Raw genomic sequence first — 16,402 nt, 5'->3', positions numbered from 1 at the left:
GCTCCCATCCTATTTCCATCTGCTGAAATCTTATCAACAAACGGTTTGCCCCTCTGACCTGGGCAAATGTCCACATTTATTCTGCAGGAGCACAGAGGAGGCCAGTTGACAAATATGCCAGTCGAAGCCACACTGGGCTGCTGTGCCAGAAGTGCCCAATGCCCCCACTGGGAGTGGGCTGAGGGGGTTCCGTGGAAGCCCACTACCCTCCCCAAGGACTAGCTCTTTCCCAGAAGGGTGCAAGACCCTGACCAAGCCAACAGCACGGGAAGCAGCTACAAGCAAGGACAGTGCAGGCCATACCCAGGGCTGGGAAAGCTGCCTTCACCTCCAGGCTGCTCTCTGGGCGTGTGACTGAAGGAGGGGCAACTGCAGAGTGGTGGCCAGGTGGGCAACTGTGCCCAGGGCCCTATAAGCAGGTGGGAATGAAACTCTAGTTTCACTGCTGAGTCCGGCCTTCTTTCTCATCCCCCAGGTGGGACTGCAGCCTGCCCACAGTGCCCACTCATGGTACACACGGAGAGATGCCCAGTCTGTGTGTTGGGGGCCAGTCCCTGAACCCCCACCCTGGGAGCCCGCAGGAAGCGTGCAGGGGCAGCAGGGGCAGAAGCTCCAGCATAGGGCAGGGTTCCATCGGCTGGTACCTTTGACCAACAACTTGGCCCTGGAGACCAGGGGCCCTGCCCGGAGGGTGATGGTGCCTGAGTCAGCGACCCCCAGGCCTGAGAGCGTGAGGGAGTGGAAGGTCCCATCATGCACGGAGATGGCACTCTGGGGGCCGTCCTGCAGCAGGGTCCCATCCAGCCACCAGTGGGCCTCCGGCCCACCCGCACGGGACACCTCACAGGAGAACGTGGCCACCTCCCCCGCAAAGACGTCCACGTTCTGTAAGCCACGTACCAGGCACGGTGCTGCCTCTGTGCAAGAGGACGAAAGGAGGGGAGCTGGGGGTGCCCTGGGTCTGTGGGGCCACCCTGAGGTCCACCATGCTGGAGGCAGCCTGGGGCTGGGGTCTAGAAATTTATCCAGGCCAGCTGGCACCCCCTGCTCACAGAATGAGACATGGAGACCACCCATAGTGAGCCTGTGGAGAGCCAGCTCAGCCCCCCTGCACCTCACAGCCCCCTTCAGAACATGTTCGGTTTCATCAAAGGAGACCAATGACCTGCATCTCACCCTTTTCAGAAGGCAGAATTAACAAGCCCCAAGTCCCATGGCTGCAATCTTTATGGGGTTTGGTGTGGGATAGAGAAGAGAGGTCATGGGGTCCACCTCTCTGAGAGGGAGGGGGTCTGCTCAGGAAGTGAGCCTTCCTTCCTGGGGGTGTGGAAGCAGATGCTTCTCCCATCCCCAGAGGGCCATTTGTCCAGATGTCCCCTAAGGTCCTTTTGGCCCTAAGATTCTGGGGCCCTAATGCAAAATGGCAATTTCCCCCTGACCTGTCACACAGCAGGGCGTGAGCCCAGGGGGTTTCCCAGATGCCTGCTCTGTGTCTGCACACCTGCCCCAGCCAGGCTCTCCCTCAGAAGCCCTCCACGTCCCTCCTAGGCATGCACCATCAACTCTCCAGTCCCAGGCCCACACCAGCCCCTCCATGTTCTCCCAAGAGTGCACATCTAACTGTATCCTCAACCTGCTCCACCAGCTCCCCATTCCCATCTTCGGCACAGTTCCCAAGCTTGCCCGTATCCCACCAACCACCCATCTGCACAAGCTCATGCTCATGGCTCTCTGCCTGAAGCCACAGCTGCTGTCTGTACATGAGCCAGTTCGCCCCAACTGGGGACACTGGGTTGAGAGGGGCCAAGGCACTTCCCTCAGTGGGATCTGCAAGACCCAACCCAGCTCCATGCTGCCTCTCACAGACACCCACTCTGATGAATACATGAGGCCCTTCCTGGCCTGACTCTGCTTAGGACACACAGGATACTGCCCCTTCCCATCATTCAACTTGAGGGCATTGCACTCTGGAGACTTTCCCAGCCCCACAGGCCACATGAAGACTCGGGGTGGGGACACCTGGGACTCAGGACACACTGTCTCCATGTACAACTCCCCCAGCAGATTGGGGACTCCCTGAGGGCAGAGCTGCAAATGGCCCCTCTCGAGGTAGATAGTAAATATATGATGGACAGATAGTGGATGGATGAGTGGATGGATGGGTGAATGGATGGTGGATGGATGGACAGATAATGGATAAATGATGGCTGGCTGGAAGGCTGGATGGTAGATGGATAAACGGATGGATATGTGGATGAATGGGTAGATGGTGGACAGATGGATGGATGGATGGATGGATGGATAGATGGATGAATTAATGATGGATAGATGGTGGATGGATAAATGTATTGATGGTAGATAATGGTGGGTGGGTGGATGGATGGATAGACGATGGATGGTGGATGAATGGATGGATGCTGGATAAATGGGTGGACGGATGGATCGATGGATGGATGGAATAGAGGGGTGGATGGATGCATGCACGCATAGATGGATGGGTAAATGGTGGATGGGTTGATGGCCAGTGGATGGTAGATGGACGGGACCAGTATGAGAACCAGGAGTAGGACAGCAAGTGAGGGTCTCTCATGGCCAGGTATCCAGAGATGACTAACTCTGGGGACAAGGTATAACAAGTTGAAGGTCCTTAAATCCTATTTGCATGTCTGGGCCCAGGTACGCTATGCCCCAAACCACTCACGTGTCACAGGTGTGCTATTGTATCAACATCTGGGAGCCTGTCAGGTATGCAGGTGTGTGTAAATGTGGACAAGAGCACACAAACCTGCATCACAAGGAGTAGCTATATGGAGGGTACAAGTCCAGAAGGCCCTGCTTCCATCTCAGGGCCCAAGTCCCCAGCAGCCAGACTCCCCATCTCCCTCCTACACACAGCACTGATCCCACACAAGGACCCAACACACACCAGAATTTCTCAGGCTGATCTTCACTAGCCCACTTCCAGTGGCTTTAGTGGTCAAGAGTGGAAAACTGCCACCCCACAGCAAGATCACTGCTGGAAGGCTCAGGTTTCTGGCCTTACCACCTGCCAACAGTTCCTTGAGTAGGGAAACATGGGCACCTACAAGCAGGAAGGCTGGGTATAGGAGAGGGCTGCCCACCTGTGACCTTCAGCTGGGCCTCTGAGCGACATGAGCCCACTTGGAAACTGATGGTTCCGGCATCTTCAGAGGTCACCTGTGGAAGCAGATGGGGGCATCAGCCCGGCAGTGCCATGTCAACCATCTCTACTTTGCAAGTCCCCAGCCCAATTCCACTGGAGTTGAAACCTTCCTTCTCTTCCACCCCTGGGGGGGTGGGAAGGCCCCTGGACGCATTGCGGGGTACAGGCAGGTCTGGGGAACGCCACCTTGTGCAGGGTGAGCAAGTGGAGTGTGCCATGCTCCACTGTGATGTCGTTCATCTCATTGGTCTGCAGGGGCACCCCTCCCAGGGCCCAGCGGGCCTCCTGGCCCAAGGCCCTTGACAGTCGGCACTGGAAGTGGGCGTCCTGGCCCTCGCTGAGCTGCACATCCTGCAGGGGCTCCAGGATGGTCACCTCAGGGGCTGCATGGGTTGGGGGAGGGGTAGAAGCATGGCATCAGCCTCTGTCTGGGATGCCCCTCCCCCACCGTCAGGAGCACCTCCCAGTCTCCAGGGTCTGCCCCCAGCACCCCTGCCCCAATCCCGGAAGACAAGCACACTGGGCACCACTCTACCCCAACATCTTGGGTCACCCCAGAATCACTCGTTCACCACCAGTTCCCCACCCTCAAAGGCAGGAAACCTTGTCATCTATCACTGTCCCTTGACAGGGCCTGGCCCAAGGAGGACCTGGGTGTCCTGGCCCCAAGTGCAGTGAGCAGTGAGGTCCAGTTCCTGCTACCTGTGACAGTGAGTTGGGCAGAGGATGTGTGGAGGCCCACGTGGAAGGAGACAATGCCCGCATCCTCGGGAGTCACGCTCTTCAGCCGCAGTGTATGGGTGCGGCCACCCCGCACGGCCACTTCGGTCACCTCATTGCTCTGCAGTGGCAGGCCCTGGAGGCGCCACTCCACATCCACGGCCTCAGCCCGTGACACTTCACAGCTGAACTCTGCTTCCCCGTCGGCTTGCACCTCGGTGTCAACCAGGCCCCACACGATGGTCACCTCAGGCTCTGGAGTGTGGGCAAAGGGGGCCTTTACCAGCCAGGTCAGAGGACCTGGGCCAAGCTCCCGTGCCCCCCGCCCCAACTCACCTCCAGGAAGCCCTCCCAGGCACTCTCCTGCTCTTCTCCTGCCACACAGCCTCTATCTGCCCCCCGTGAGATTCATCACCCAGTTTGCTCACAAACACAGCTCCCTACCATGACACTGAGCTACTGGGGACAGAGCTGGGGCTGGGGGCACCTCTGTTTGGAGGAAGCGGGCAAGGGATTGTGGGATGGTGGGCTGCTTTTGTTCCTTCCCCCCCCCCACACTGTGGCCAGCCCTGCCCTGGCTGGGACATCAGGGGGGCAAGACCTTCAGAACAGACAGGCAGGAGCTCACAGAGGGTGGCCCAGGCCAGGCTGCCCCACCTGCTGGCAGGGGCGGGAGGCAGGGCAGTGTTCAGGGGCTACGGTTTCCTCACCGTCGACGCTCTTTTCTAGGGGCACCAGCACCAGAGTGGTGCAGAGAACGCTTGTAACCCCAGGGGTCTTAGAGCCACCCCAGAACAGCACCCGGCGAGAGGGGGTACTGGGGTGGGCCAGGTGTGCCCCCAGGGCAGCTATGTGGGGAGTGGGTGTGGCAGGGAGGGCTCACCTTTGACTTTGAGGGAGGCCAAGGTTTTCTGGCTGCCCACCATGCAGGCGTACTCGCCCGCGTCCTTGGCCTCAAGTCCGTGGATCAGTAGCTCACACGTGGCCCCCTTGCGTCGCATCTCATACTTGGGACTCCCTTGCAGTTCCACACCCTCCTTGAGCCACAGCACGGGGGCCCCAGGCTCTGAGTCATTCAGCTGGCAGCACAGCTGGGCCACACCACCCGCCTCCTGCTCTGCACTCTGCAGCTCCGTCTTAAACGTGGGCCTAGGGGCTGGAGGGTCAGGGAGGGGCTCTTAGGGCTGCTACTCAAGGCGCCTGCCAGCTCCATGGGGGCTGAGGGGCCCGGGGAGGGCAGGGGTCCCGGGAAGCTCACCGCGGACAGAGAGGCTGGCAGTGCTCTGTGCATGGCCTGTGTCGCAGGTGTAGTGGCCGGCATCCTCCTGCTCAGCACCGTGCACCAGCAGCTCAGCGGCTGTGCCCTCCAGCACCATCTGATACTTGGCACAGGGAAAGAGCTGCAGGGAGCCCTTGCGCCACTCCACGCTGGCGCCTGCCCGGCTCAGCTCACAGCGCAGGTGTGCCGTTGCGCCCTCGTCTACCTCCTGGGCCTGCAGCTCCCGAAGGAACCTCACGGGTGCAACTACAGGGGTGAGGGAGAATGTGAGGGCAGGTGCAGGAGCAGCTATGGGGGCAGGGGGGCCCAAAGGCGTGCAGCTAAGGTGGAGGGGTAGCGGGGGGAAGAGCTTCAGGCCAGGTCTGCCCCGCGTTGCACACAGGAGCCCATGTCACCTCCAGGGTGGAGGTGCGGCCCTGACAATCCCCCACAGTACGTGGGGCTGGCCTCGGGGCCCACCTGTGACGGTGAGGGTGGCGCTGGTGGCCTGGGAGCCACAGGTGCAGGTGTATTCTCCAGTGTCCTCCCGGCGCAAGTCCCGAAGCACCAGCTCTGCCATGTGGCCCCGCTGCTGTGGCTCCCAGCGCTCGTCAGCCTGCAGCTCCAGGCCACCCTTACTCCAGACCACAGCAGCGCTAGGCTCAGACAGCTCACACCGCAGGCTGGCTGAGGTGCCCTCCTCAGCCTGCAGGCTCTGCAGTGGCTTCCTGAACACCACCTGTGGGGCTGTGGGGTGGGGGTCAGGGGGTGGAGGGGAGAGAGAAGGTCAGCCCCAAGGCTGGTGCCCAGACACCCAGCCAGCAGACTGGCACCCCAAAACCCAGTGAGACCCACCCAGGGCCTAGGCCAGGTGTGGCCCATGTCTTCACCCCAGCTGCCTGACCTGCGCAAAGGACCCAATGCCACGGGCTCCTGGAGGCTGGGGGTAGAAGTGGAGTCATGGGCCTGGGTCCACTCTAAGGGGAAGGAGGGACTGAACTGGCGGCTATGAGAGGAGCTCTGGATCTGACCCAGGCTATTCTCATGCTGACCTCCACCCAGAAAGCCGACAGACAGGCCTGTATCCCTCCAGGTCATCAAGGTGGGGGCAGGGGATCTCCTTGGACCCCTAGGGCGGGGCCATGACTGTCAGATCCTGACTAGAGGCTTTGGAGTATAAGGAGAAAGTTGACTGCATTATGACGGGTGGAGGGAGGGGAATAAGGTGGGAGTTCTATCCCTACGGTGAGGGTAAGTTTTGTGAGGTCATTTGGCTGGAGATCAGTACGCAGACACAAGGACACCGAACAGAGCCCTAACTGGGGAGCACAAGGGTGACATAAAGAAACTGCACACGGCACAGAGGAGGCAAGCACTCATGGGGAGCCAGTGTGGGCACAAGAAACAAGGGCACAAGTACAGGCTCCCAAGTAAGTCCACAGGGCCATCTTTACCCCTAATGGTCAGCGTGGCTGAGGTCCTCTCCTGCCCGCACACACAAGAGTACTCCCCGGTATCCTCCTCAGTCAGGTCACGGATCTCCAGCTCACACACGGCTCCGTCCTGCCTCAGGCTCACTCTGTCTCCAGCTCTGAGGGTCTCAGGCCCCTTCCTCCACTCCACAGGGGCTGTCTTGCTCAGCTCGCAGTGCAGCGTGGCCGTGGCCCCTTCTGTGGCCTCCTCCTTCCTCAGACCCTTTGTGAACTTGGCAGGCAGGCCTGGAGATGGTCAGAAACACACAAACACTATCACACTCTCTGAACACGCAGAAGAAACAGGACGTGGATAGTTCATAGAAGATACAAAACCCAACTGGACACTGACCACCTGCTGGGTGTGCCCAGTACACACAGTGGACTGTGACATTTAAAGGTCCAACCTGTACATGTGCCACACAGCAGACAGGGACCACGACAGGGACAACAAAAGAATTATGGAAGGAAAAGGATAGTGAGACAGCAGAGTAGAAAAGGAAACTGAGAGCAGAGAGGTGATGCAGCCACCAAATGCCAGTCCACGTGGTCACATGTGGTCTTTACCCCTGACGGTGAGCGTGGCTGAGGTCCTCTCCTGCCCACACACACACGAGTACTCCCCAGCATCCTCCACGGTCAGGCCACGGATCTCCAGCTCACACAGGGCTCCGTCCTGCCTCAGGCTCACTCTGTCTCCAGCTTTGAGGGTCTCAGGCCCCTTCCTCCACTCCACAGGGGCTGCCTTGTTCAGCTCGCAGTGCAGTGTGGCCGTGGCCCCTTCTGTGGCCTCCTCCTTCCTCAGACCCTTTGTGAACTTGGTGGGAAGGGCTGGGAAAGTCAGAAAGACACAAACACTATAACGCTCTCTAAAGGCACAGATTAGACAGGACATGGACATCACAGAGAAGACACAAAACACAACTGGACACGGGCAATGTGCTGGGTGTGCCAAGCACACGCTGTGGACTGGGGCTTCCCTCAGCCCAGTCCATTCAATGTGTGCTGTGACACCTTCCGCAGACTCCTCAGGCCGCACGTTTGTACGAATCTGCTGGGCAAGGCTGGAGAGGGTTGGATGGTGTGGGGAACATCAGATTCTCTGGAGATTATTGGGGGACAGCACATGCCTGGATGGAGTAAAAGCCACAGACACTAACAGGAAACAGGACAGAACGTGCAGTGACACAAGGGGTGGAAAGTAGCTCAGAGGCTGGTTGCTCATGGTTCACACAATAAACCAGAAGGAGGAAGGAATTCCGTGGAGTTATGGGAAGAGGGTGGCACTGAAACGAGGAGGGTAGGGGGGATAAGTGCAGGGGGATGCCATAAAGTCAATAATTGGACACCAAAACACAGCTCTGCTTCGCCACATGGGTCTTTACCCGTGACAATGAGTGTGGATGAGGTTTTCTCCAGTCCACACACACACGAGTACTCCCCGGCATCTGCCACAACTAGGTCACGGATCTCCAGCTCACACATGGCTCCGTCCTGCCTCAGGCTCACTCTGTCCCCGGGTCTGAGGGTCTCGGGCCCCTTCCTCCACTCCACAGGGGCTGCCTTGTTCAGCTCACAGTGCAGCGTGACCGTGGCCCCTTCCGTGGCCTCTTCCTTCTTCACACCCTTTGTGAACTTGGCAGGCAGGCCTGGAGATGGTCAGAGACACACAAACACTATCACGCTCTCCGAACACACAGAAGAATCAGGACGTGCACAGTACAGAGAGGACACAAAACCCAACTGGACACCGACCACCTGCTGGGTGTGCCCAGTACACACTGTGGACTGTGACATTTAAAGGTCCAATCTGTACATGTGCCACACAACAGACAGGGACCATGACAGGGACAACAAAAGAATTATGGAAGGACAGGAACAGGATAGTGAGACAGCAGAGTAGACAAGGAAACTGAGAGCAGAGAGGTGATGCAGCCACCAAATGCCAGTCCACGTGGTCACATGTGGTCTTTACCCCTGACGGTGAGCGTGGCTGACGTCCTCTCCTGCCCGCACACACACGAGTACTCCCCAGCATCCTCCACGGTCAGGCCACGGATCTCCAGCTCACACATGGCTCTGTCCTGCCTCAGGCTCACTCTGTCTCCAGCTCTGAGGGTCTCAGGCCCCTTCCTCCACTCCACAGGGGCTGCCTTGTTCAGCTCGCAGTGCAGTGTGGCCGTGGCCCCTTCTGTGGCCTCCTCCTTCCTCAGACCCTTTGTGAACTTGGTGGGAAGGGCTGGGAAAGTCAGAAAGACACAAACACTATAACGCTCTCTAAAGGCACAGATTAGACAGGACATGGACTTCACAGAGAAGACACAAAACACAACTGGACACGGGCAATGTGCTGGGTGTGCCAAGCACACGCTGTGGACTGGGGCTTCCCTCAGCCCAGTCCGTTCAATGTGTGGCTGTGACACCTTCCGCAGACTCCTCAGGCCGCATGTTTGTACGAATCTGCTGGGCAAGGCTGGAGAGGGTTGGATGGTGTGGGGAACATCAGATTCTCTGGAGATTATTGGGGGACAGCACATGCCTGGATGGAGTAAAAGCCACAGACACTAACAGGAAACAGGACAGAACGTGCAGTGACACGAAGGGTGGAAAGTAGCTCAGATGCTGGTTGCTCATGGTTCACACAATAAACCAGAAGGAGGAAGGAATTCCATGGAGTTATGGGAAGAGGGTGGCACTGAAACGAGGAGGGTAGGGGGGATAAGTGCAGGGGGATGCCATAAAGTCAATAATTGGACACCAAAACACAGCTCTGCTTCGCCACATGGGTCTTTACCCGTGACAATGAGTGTGGATGAGGTTTTCTCCAGACCACACACACACGAGTACTCCCCGGCATCTGCCACAACTAGGTCATGGATCTCCAGCTCACACACGGTCCCGTCCTGCCTCAGGCTCACTCTGTCCCCGGGTCTGAGGGTCTCGGGCCCCTTCCTCCACTCCACAGGGGCTGCCTTGCTCAGCTCGCAGTGCAGCGTGGCCGTGGTCCCTTCTGTGGCCTCCTTGCTACTCAATCTTCTTATGAACTCAGTAGGCAGAACTGAGGACGATCAGACAGACATAGACATCAGAGTCGTGGGAGAACTTCAAAGGCAGCACATGACAGGACAGAGGAAAAGACACAGACTCCTACATGGTAATAGGACACAACCTGCAGTGACATGAGGGGTGGAAAGTAGTTTAGATGCTGGTTTCTCGTGGTTCACACAACAGCCCAGAATGAGGAAGGAATTCCATGGAGTTATGGGAAGAGGGTAGCACTGAGATGAGGAAGGTAGGTGGGATGAGTGCAGGGGGATGCCATGAAATCAATAATTAGACACCAAAACACAGCTCTGCTTGGCCACATGGGTCTTTACCTCTGACAGTGAGCGTGGCTGAGGTTTTCTCCTGACCACACACACACGAGTACTCCCCGGCATCTGCCACAACCAGGCCATGGATCTCCAGCTCACACACGGCTCCGTCCTGCCTCAGGTTCACCCTGTCTCCAGCTCTGAGGGTCTCAGGCCCCTTCCTCCACTCCACAGGGGCTGCCTTGCTCAGTTCACAGCGCAGCGTGGCCGTGGCCCCTTCCACGGCCTCTTCCTTCCTCAGACCCTTTGTGAACTTGGCAGGCAGGCCTGGAGATGGTCAGAAACACACAAACACTATCACGCTCTCTGAACACGCAGAAGAAACAGGACGTGGATAGTTCATAGAAGATACAAAACCTAACTGGACACGGACCACCAGCTGGGTGTGCCCAGTACACACTGTGGACTGTGACATTTAAAGGTCCAACCTGTACATGTGCCACACAACAGACAGGGACCATGACAGGGACAACAAAAGAATTATGGAAGGACAGGAACAGGATAGTGAGACAGCAGAGTAGAAAAGGAAACTGGGAGCAGAGAGGTGATGCAGCCACCAAATGCCAGTCCACGTGGTCACATGTGGTCTTTACCCCTGACGGTGAGCATGGCTGATGTCCTCTCCTGCCCGCACACACACGAGTACTCCCCAGCATCCTCCACGGTCAGGCCACGGATCTCCAGCTCACACATGGCTCCGTCCTGCCTCAGGCTCACTCTGTCCCCGGCTCTGAGGGTCTCAGGCCCCTTCCTCCACTCCACAGGGGCTTCCTTGCTCAGCTCACAGTGCAGCGTGGCCGTGGTCCCTTCTGTGGCCTCCTTGCTTCTCAGTCTTCCTATGAACTCAGCAGGTAGGGCTGGGCAGGGTCAGACGAACACAGAACATCAGAGTCTCAGGAGAACTTTGGAGACATGACAGGACAGAGGAAAAAACAGACTCCAACAGGATAACAGGACAGAACCTGCAGTGACATGAGGGGTGGGAAGTAGCTCAGAGCTGGTTTCTCATGGTTCACACAACAGCCCAGGAAGGAGGAAGGAATTCCATGGAGTTATAAGAAGCGGGTGACACTGAGACAAGGAGGGTGGATGGGATGAGTGCAGGCGGAAACCAGGAAGTCAATAATTAGACACCAAAACACAGCTCTGCTTGGCCACATAGGTCTTTACCCTTGACGGTGAGCACGGCTGAGGTTTTCTCCTGCCCACACACGCATGAGTACTCCCCGGCATCTGCCACAACCAGGCCACGGATCTCCAGCTCACACATGGCTCCATCCTGCCTCAGCCTCACTCTGTCCCCAGCTCTGAGGGTCTCGGGCCCCTTCCTCCACTCCACAGGGGCTTCCTTGCTCAGCTCACAGCGCAGTGTGGCTGTGGCCCCTTCTGTGGCCTCCTTGGTCTTCAGATCTTGGATGAACCGAGCAGGCAGGGCTGCAGAGGGTTAGATGGACAGAAATCATCAACCTCTCAAAAGGACTGGGCGTATGACCAGAACATTCAGGATGAGAACAGAAGCAGCCAGGGTGGAGGACATGTGAAGAGGCAGACCAATGCATATATGACTGTGTGATCATCTTGCATCTTGCCCAGTGAGGTGCAGGGTGGCAGGGGACTGGTCCCATCCAGGCCTCTTGTCTTCTCAGCGTGCATCTGTCCTACCTATACCCGTTCATACTGTCTAAGTGCTGACCTCGTCTGCACCCAGAGTACAAACCAGGCTCCTCCAGCTCACAACTCACACATGCAACAATGCAATGTACATCTCTCCTGGGAGAACCTCCAGAAGGCACCTTCCAGTCATGACATCAAGAGCCCCACTGACATCCCTCAGTTGTGCTCCCCACCCCAGGTAGAGTGTCGATTCAGCACTGCCCACATCTGGGCTCACTGCATGCCTTCCCTGCCCACACCAGGCCCCACCTCAACCACCTCGCACTTTCCTTTCCTTACTCCACTGGACTTGCACTCTCCTGGCTCAGATCTCCTAGACCCTAATGGATTCTAGCTGTGGCCTTCTAACCACGTCCCAAGCCCTCCAACCTGCAGTCTTCTCCTCCATCCCAACTCCAGGAAGAGTGTGAGCTTCACAAGTTATAGCTGACCAGAGTCCACCCTGGTTACAACCTGTTGTGGGCTGAATCATGTCCCTCAGAAATCATGTTGGAGCCCTAACCCCCAGGACCACAGAATGGAGATATATTGGGGGATGTGGTCTTTAAAGAGGTGACTGAGGAAAAAGGAAGTCACTGGGGTGGAACCTAACCCAACATGACTGGTGTCCTTGTAAGGAGAGGATATTAGGACACAGATACATACACAGAGGGATGACCATGTGAGGACATGGAGAGAAGATGGCCATCTACAAGCCAAGGAGAGAGGTCTCGAGGGAAACCAGCCCTGCCCACACCTTGATCTCAGACTTCCAACTCCTAGGACTGGGAGGAAAAAATTTTCTGATGTTTAAAGCCACTGTTATGTTGTTAAGCCATTCAGATTTTGGTACCAGGAGTGGGTCGCTACTGTAACAAATACCTAAAATTATGGAAGTGGCTTTGGAACTGGGTGATGGGTCACAACTGGAAGAGTTCTGAGGTGCATGTTAGATAAATCTAGATTGCCTTGAAGAGATTATGGGTAGAAATATGGATGCTAAAGGTGCTTCTGGTGAGGTCTCAGATGGAAATGAGAAATGTGTTATTGGAAACTGGAAGAAAGGCAATCCTTTAATAAAGCAGCAAAGAATTTGGCTGAAACATGTCCCAGAGTTTTGTGGAAGGTAGAACTTACAAGTGAACTTGGATATTTAGCTGAGGCGACTTGTAAGCCAAGCATTGAAGACACAGACTGATTGCTCCTTGTTGCTTATGGTAAAATGTGAGAGAAAACTGAGTTATGTCAAAGAAGGAAGTATTTAAGCAAGGGGAAATCAAAAGTTGAGGATTTAGAAATTTTTCAGCCCACTGAAATTGCAAAAAAATGAGAATGCCTGTTCTAGAGAGAATACCAAGGGTGTGGCTGGAAAATCATCCAGCAAAGAGATTATGAGTGTGAGTCCTGGATCCAATCAGCCACCTCAGCAAAGCCAGGACTAGGGATGGAATTATCCAGGAAGGCTGTGTGGAAGGCTCTTGTCTGAAAGCTTGGACTCCTGTGAATTGTAAAGGAGACCAACAAGGCTTTTGAGAATTTTATATCGGCAGAAACACTGCCAGCCATGACTTAATCAGACACAGAAGGGACAAAATGATGGAAGCTGGGATTTCTATAGGATGGGTCAATACAGCTATCCAGCTGGGAACATGTGCTATCCTTCAAAGTTGGGAAGAATAACCCCAATGGCAATTCAGAGGTCAGCAGGGATGCCACTGCATCCGTGGTCCCAGAGGGCCACGCCACCTCTGTCCAGGGCCAAGGGGGTGAGGTCACCACTCTGGTGGGCCCAGAAGACAGAGCATTGAGCCAGAGGATCATTCTCCAGCCTTAAAATCTAACAGAATCTGTCCTACGAGATGCTGGGTTTCTGTGAAACCAGTGGCCTCTTTCTTCTTTCCTATTTCTCTCTTTTGCAGTGGGAATATCTATCCCACGCTTGTTCCACTGAAGTATTTTGGAAACGTATAACTTGTCTGATTTCACAGGTTCACAGCTGGAGAGGAATTTTGCCTCAGGATGAATCGTAACTCTAGTCTCACACATACTTGATTTAGATGAGATTTAGGTTAGATTTTGGACTTAGCTTGACACTGGAATGGGTTAAAACTTTTGGGTTTGGGGGATGGGGTAAATGTACTCTGCATGTGAAAAGAACATGCATTTTGGGGGACAAGATGACAGAGTATTATGGACTGAATCATGTCTCCCCTGAAATTCATATGTTGAAGTCTTAACCCCCAAGAACTCAGAATGTGAATTTATTTGGAAATAAGGTCTTTATAGAGGTAATTAAGGATAGAATGGGGTCACGGGCGGGGGCGGTCACTAATTCAATGTGACTTATAAGTGTCCTTATAAGAAGAGGAGATTAGAACACAGGAACACACAGAGGATGCCCAGGTGAGGACAAAGGGAGAATACAGCTGTCTACAAGCCAAGCAGAGAAGCCTCAAAAGAAACCAACCCTGTAGACACCTTGATCTTGGACTTCCAGCCTCCAGGACTGTGAAACAATAAATGTGTGTTGTAAGTCACCTATATGTGGTATTTGTTATACAGCCCAAGCTTTGAGACAGAGCTCTTCAGAGGCTCCACACAATCTCCAAGGTCAATCAAATGCTGTTACCACACACAGGAGGGCCTGGCCTGTCTGGCCACCTGCTCCCTGAGCCCCTCAATGCTGCACCTCAGTCTTCCTGTGCACATCCGTCACTAACATGAATGACCCCACTCCACACCTGAGGTCGAGAGCCCATGTGTACCCACAGCCCCAGCCACATGCCAGAGGCCCAGAGCAGCTCTCCTGGACCACGATGCCTCCCTGGGGGTGTCCTCACACCACCCGCCCCTTGGGTCTGTACCCGCAGGGTCTAGACAGGGCTGGCCAGTGCATTTTGTGAGATGGATCAGACAGACGGTGACTGTAACCCTGAGATGACAGTGACATTGGGAGAGCACAGAACAGGTGGCAGAGAGAAGTCATTCAGGTGGCCACATGCAGTCTTTACCCCTGATGGCCAGTGTGGCAGAAGTCCTCTCCTGTCCGCACACACACGAGTACTCCCCGGCGTCCGCCACAACCAGGCCATGTATCTGCAGCTCACACTTGGCCCCGTCCTGCTTCAGGCTCACTCTGTCCCCAGGTTTGAGGGTCTCAGGCCCCTTCCTCCACTCCACAGGGGCCGCCTTGCTCAGCTCACACCTCAGGGTGGCTGTAGCCCCTTCCATGGCTTCTTCATTCTTCAGACCCTTTGTGAACTTGGCAGGCAGGGCTGATCAGAAAGACACACACACAGTCACACTCTGTGAGCACACACAAAAGGCAGGATGCGAACAACACAGAGGAAACACAAAACCCAAGCACACATGGGCCATGTGCTGGGTGTGCCGAGGACACACTGCGGTTGGTGGCTTCCCTCAGCCCAGCCCCTTCTGTGGACTCCTCAGGCCTAATACTTTGTATTAACCTAGGAGGCAGGGCTGAGAAGGATCAGAATGACATGGAGACCGTCGGATTCTCTGCAGAAGTTTGGGGTCAGAACGTGACAGGATGGAGGAAAAGACACAAGACTCCAACAGCACAACAGGACAACAGGACAACAGGACAGTACCAGTGGTGACACGAGGGGTGGGAAGTGGCTTAATTGCTGGTTTCTTCTGGTTCATACAACAGCCCAGGAAGGTGGAAGGGATTCCACTGCCTTATGGAAAAAGGGTGGCACCGAGACAGGGAGAGAACGTGGAATGAATGCAGATGGATGCAATGAAGTCAATAACTGGACACTAAAACATGGCTCTGATTGATCACACGTGATCTTTACCCCTGACAGTGAGCACGGCCAAGGTCCTCTCCTGCCCACACACACACGAGTACTCCCCAGTATCCATCATAGCCAGGCCATGATCTCCAGCTCACACACGGCCCCACCCTGCCTCAGGCTCCCTCTATTTCCATCTCAGAGGGTGTCGGGTCCCTTCCTCCAATCCACAGGGGCCATCTTGCTCAGCTCACGGCACAGTATGTCCATGGTCTCTTCTGTGGCCTCTTCATTCCTCAGACCCTTTGTCAACTTGGCAGGCAGGGCTGAGGAAAGCTAAGAAGTCACTGAGGACATCAGACTCTCTCAGGGGACTCTATGTCCAGGACACCACAAAAACCACACAAAGTGCAAGAGAGCACAGTATGAACAAGTGAACAAATGCACAGATGGTGATGGAGGCAAATGCCCCAGAGGGAACAGAGAACACAAAGCACTGGACATGACATCTACTGGACAAGGAAACAGGAGCCATGAGACAGCTGGGGGAATCCAGTTGAAAAGATACAGAAAGCCACAGGATCCAACAGGGTAGTTGGTGACATGGAAACAAGTCTATTTGGTCTCACGTGGTCTTTACCCCTGACAGTGAGCGTGGCTGAGGTCCTCTCCTGCCCACACACGCAGAAGTACTCCCCAGTGTCCGCCACAGCCAGGCCACGGATCTCCAGCTCACACACGGCCCCGTCCTGCCTCAGGCTCACTCTGTCCCCGGCTCTGAGGATCTCGGGCCCCTTCCTCCACTCCACGGGGGCCATCTTGCTCAGCTCGCAGCGCAGTGTGGCCGTGGTCCCTTCTGTGGCCTCCTCCTTCCTCAGACCCTTTGTGAACTTGGTGGGCAGGGCTGGGCAGGGTCAGAGTGACACAGAAAACATCAGACTCTCTGGAGAATTTGGGGGGATCCGGATGTGGACACTTGA

The 16,402-nt window shown here is 55.7% G+C and overlaps 1 protein-coding gene across 5 annotated transcripts in view; it reads right to left on the bottom strand.

Annotated features, from left to right (window-relative positions):
• The window catches only part of OBSCN (obscurin, cytoskeletal calmodulin and titin-interacting RhoGEF), a 196,057-nt gene that overhangs the window by 62,920 nt on the left and 116,735 nt on the right, over window positions 1–16,402 (bottom strand). Inside the window, exons 49-65 of one of the 5 annotated variants that reach the window (XM_059917953.1) lie at window positions 16,063–16,326; window positions 14,673–14,936; window positions 11,179–11,442; window positions 10,602–10,865; window positions 10,012–10,275; window positions 9,429–9,692; window positions 8,610–8,873; window positions 8,020–8,283; window positions 7,202–7,465; window positions 6,617–6,880; window positions 5,643–5,909; window positions 5,163–5,429; window positions 4,788–5,060; window positions 3,887–4,159; window positions 3,371–3,567; window positions 3,123–3,198; window positions 645–917 (exon numbers count right to left, since the gene is read on the bottom strand). In XM_059917953.1, coding sequence (XP_059773936.1) covers window positions 645–917; window positions 3,123–3,198; window positions 3,371–3,567; window positions 3,887–4,159; window positions 4,788–5,060; window positions 5,163–5,429; window positions 5,643–5,909; window positions 6,617–6,880; window positions 7,202–7,465; window positions 8,020–8,283; window positions 8,610–8,873; window positions 9,429–9,692; window positions 10,012–10,275; window positions 10,602–10,865; window positions 11,179–11,442; window positions 14,673–14,936; window positions 16,063–16,326 — 4,266 coding nt within the window. The remainder of the gene's footprint in view (window positions 1–644; window positions 918–3,122; window positions 3,199–3,370; window positions 3,568–3,886; window positions 4,160–4,787; window positions 5,061–5,162; window positions 5,430–5,642; window positions 5,910–6,616; window positions 6,881–7,201; window positions 7,466–8,019; window positions 8,284–8,609; window positions 8,874–9,428; window positions 9,693–10,011; window positions 10,276–10,601; window positions 10,866–11,178; window positions 11,443–14,672; window positions 14,937–16,062; window positions 16,327–16,402) is intronic. The other 4 variants (XM_059917957.1, XM_059917955.1, XM_059917954.1 and 1 more) reach the window with 4 other exon arrangements.

Source organism: Balaenoptera ricei, chromosome 3 (genome assembly GCF_028023285.1).
Source record: "Balaenoptera ricei isolate mBalRic1 chromosome 3, mBalRic1.hap2, whole genome shotgun sequence".
Lineage (NCBI taxonomy): Eukaryota > Metazoa > Chordata > Mammalia > Artiodactyla > Balaenopteridae > Balaenoptera > Balaenoptera ricei.
The sequence above is the reverse complement of the archived record's forward strand: the minus strand, read 5'-3'. Positions and strand labels throughout refer to the sequence as shown.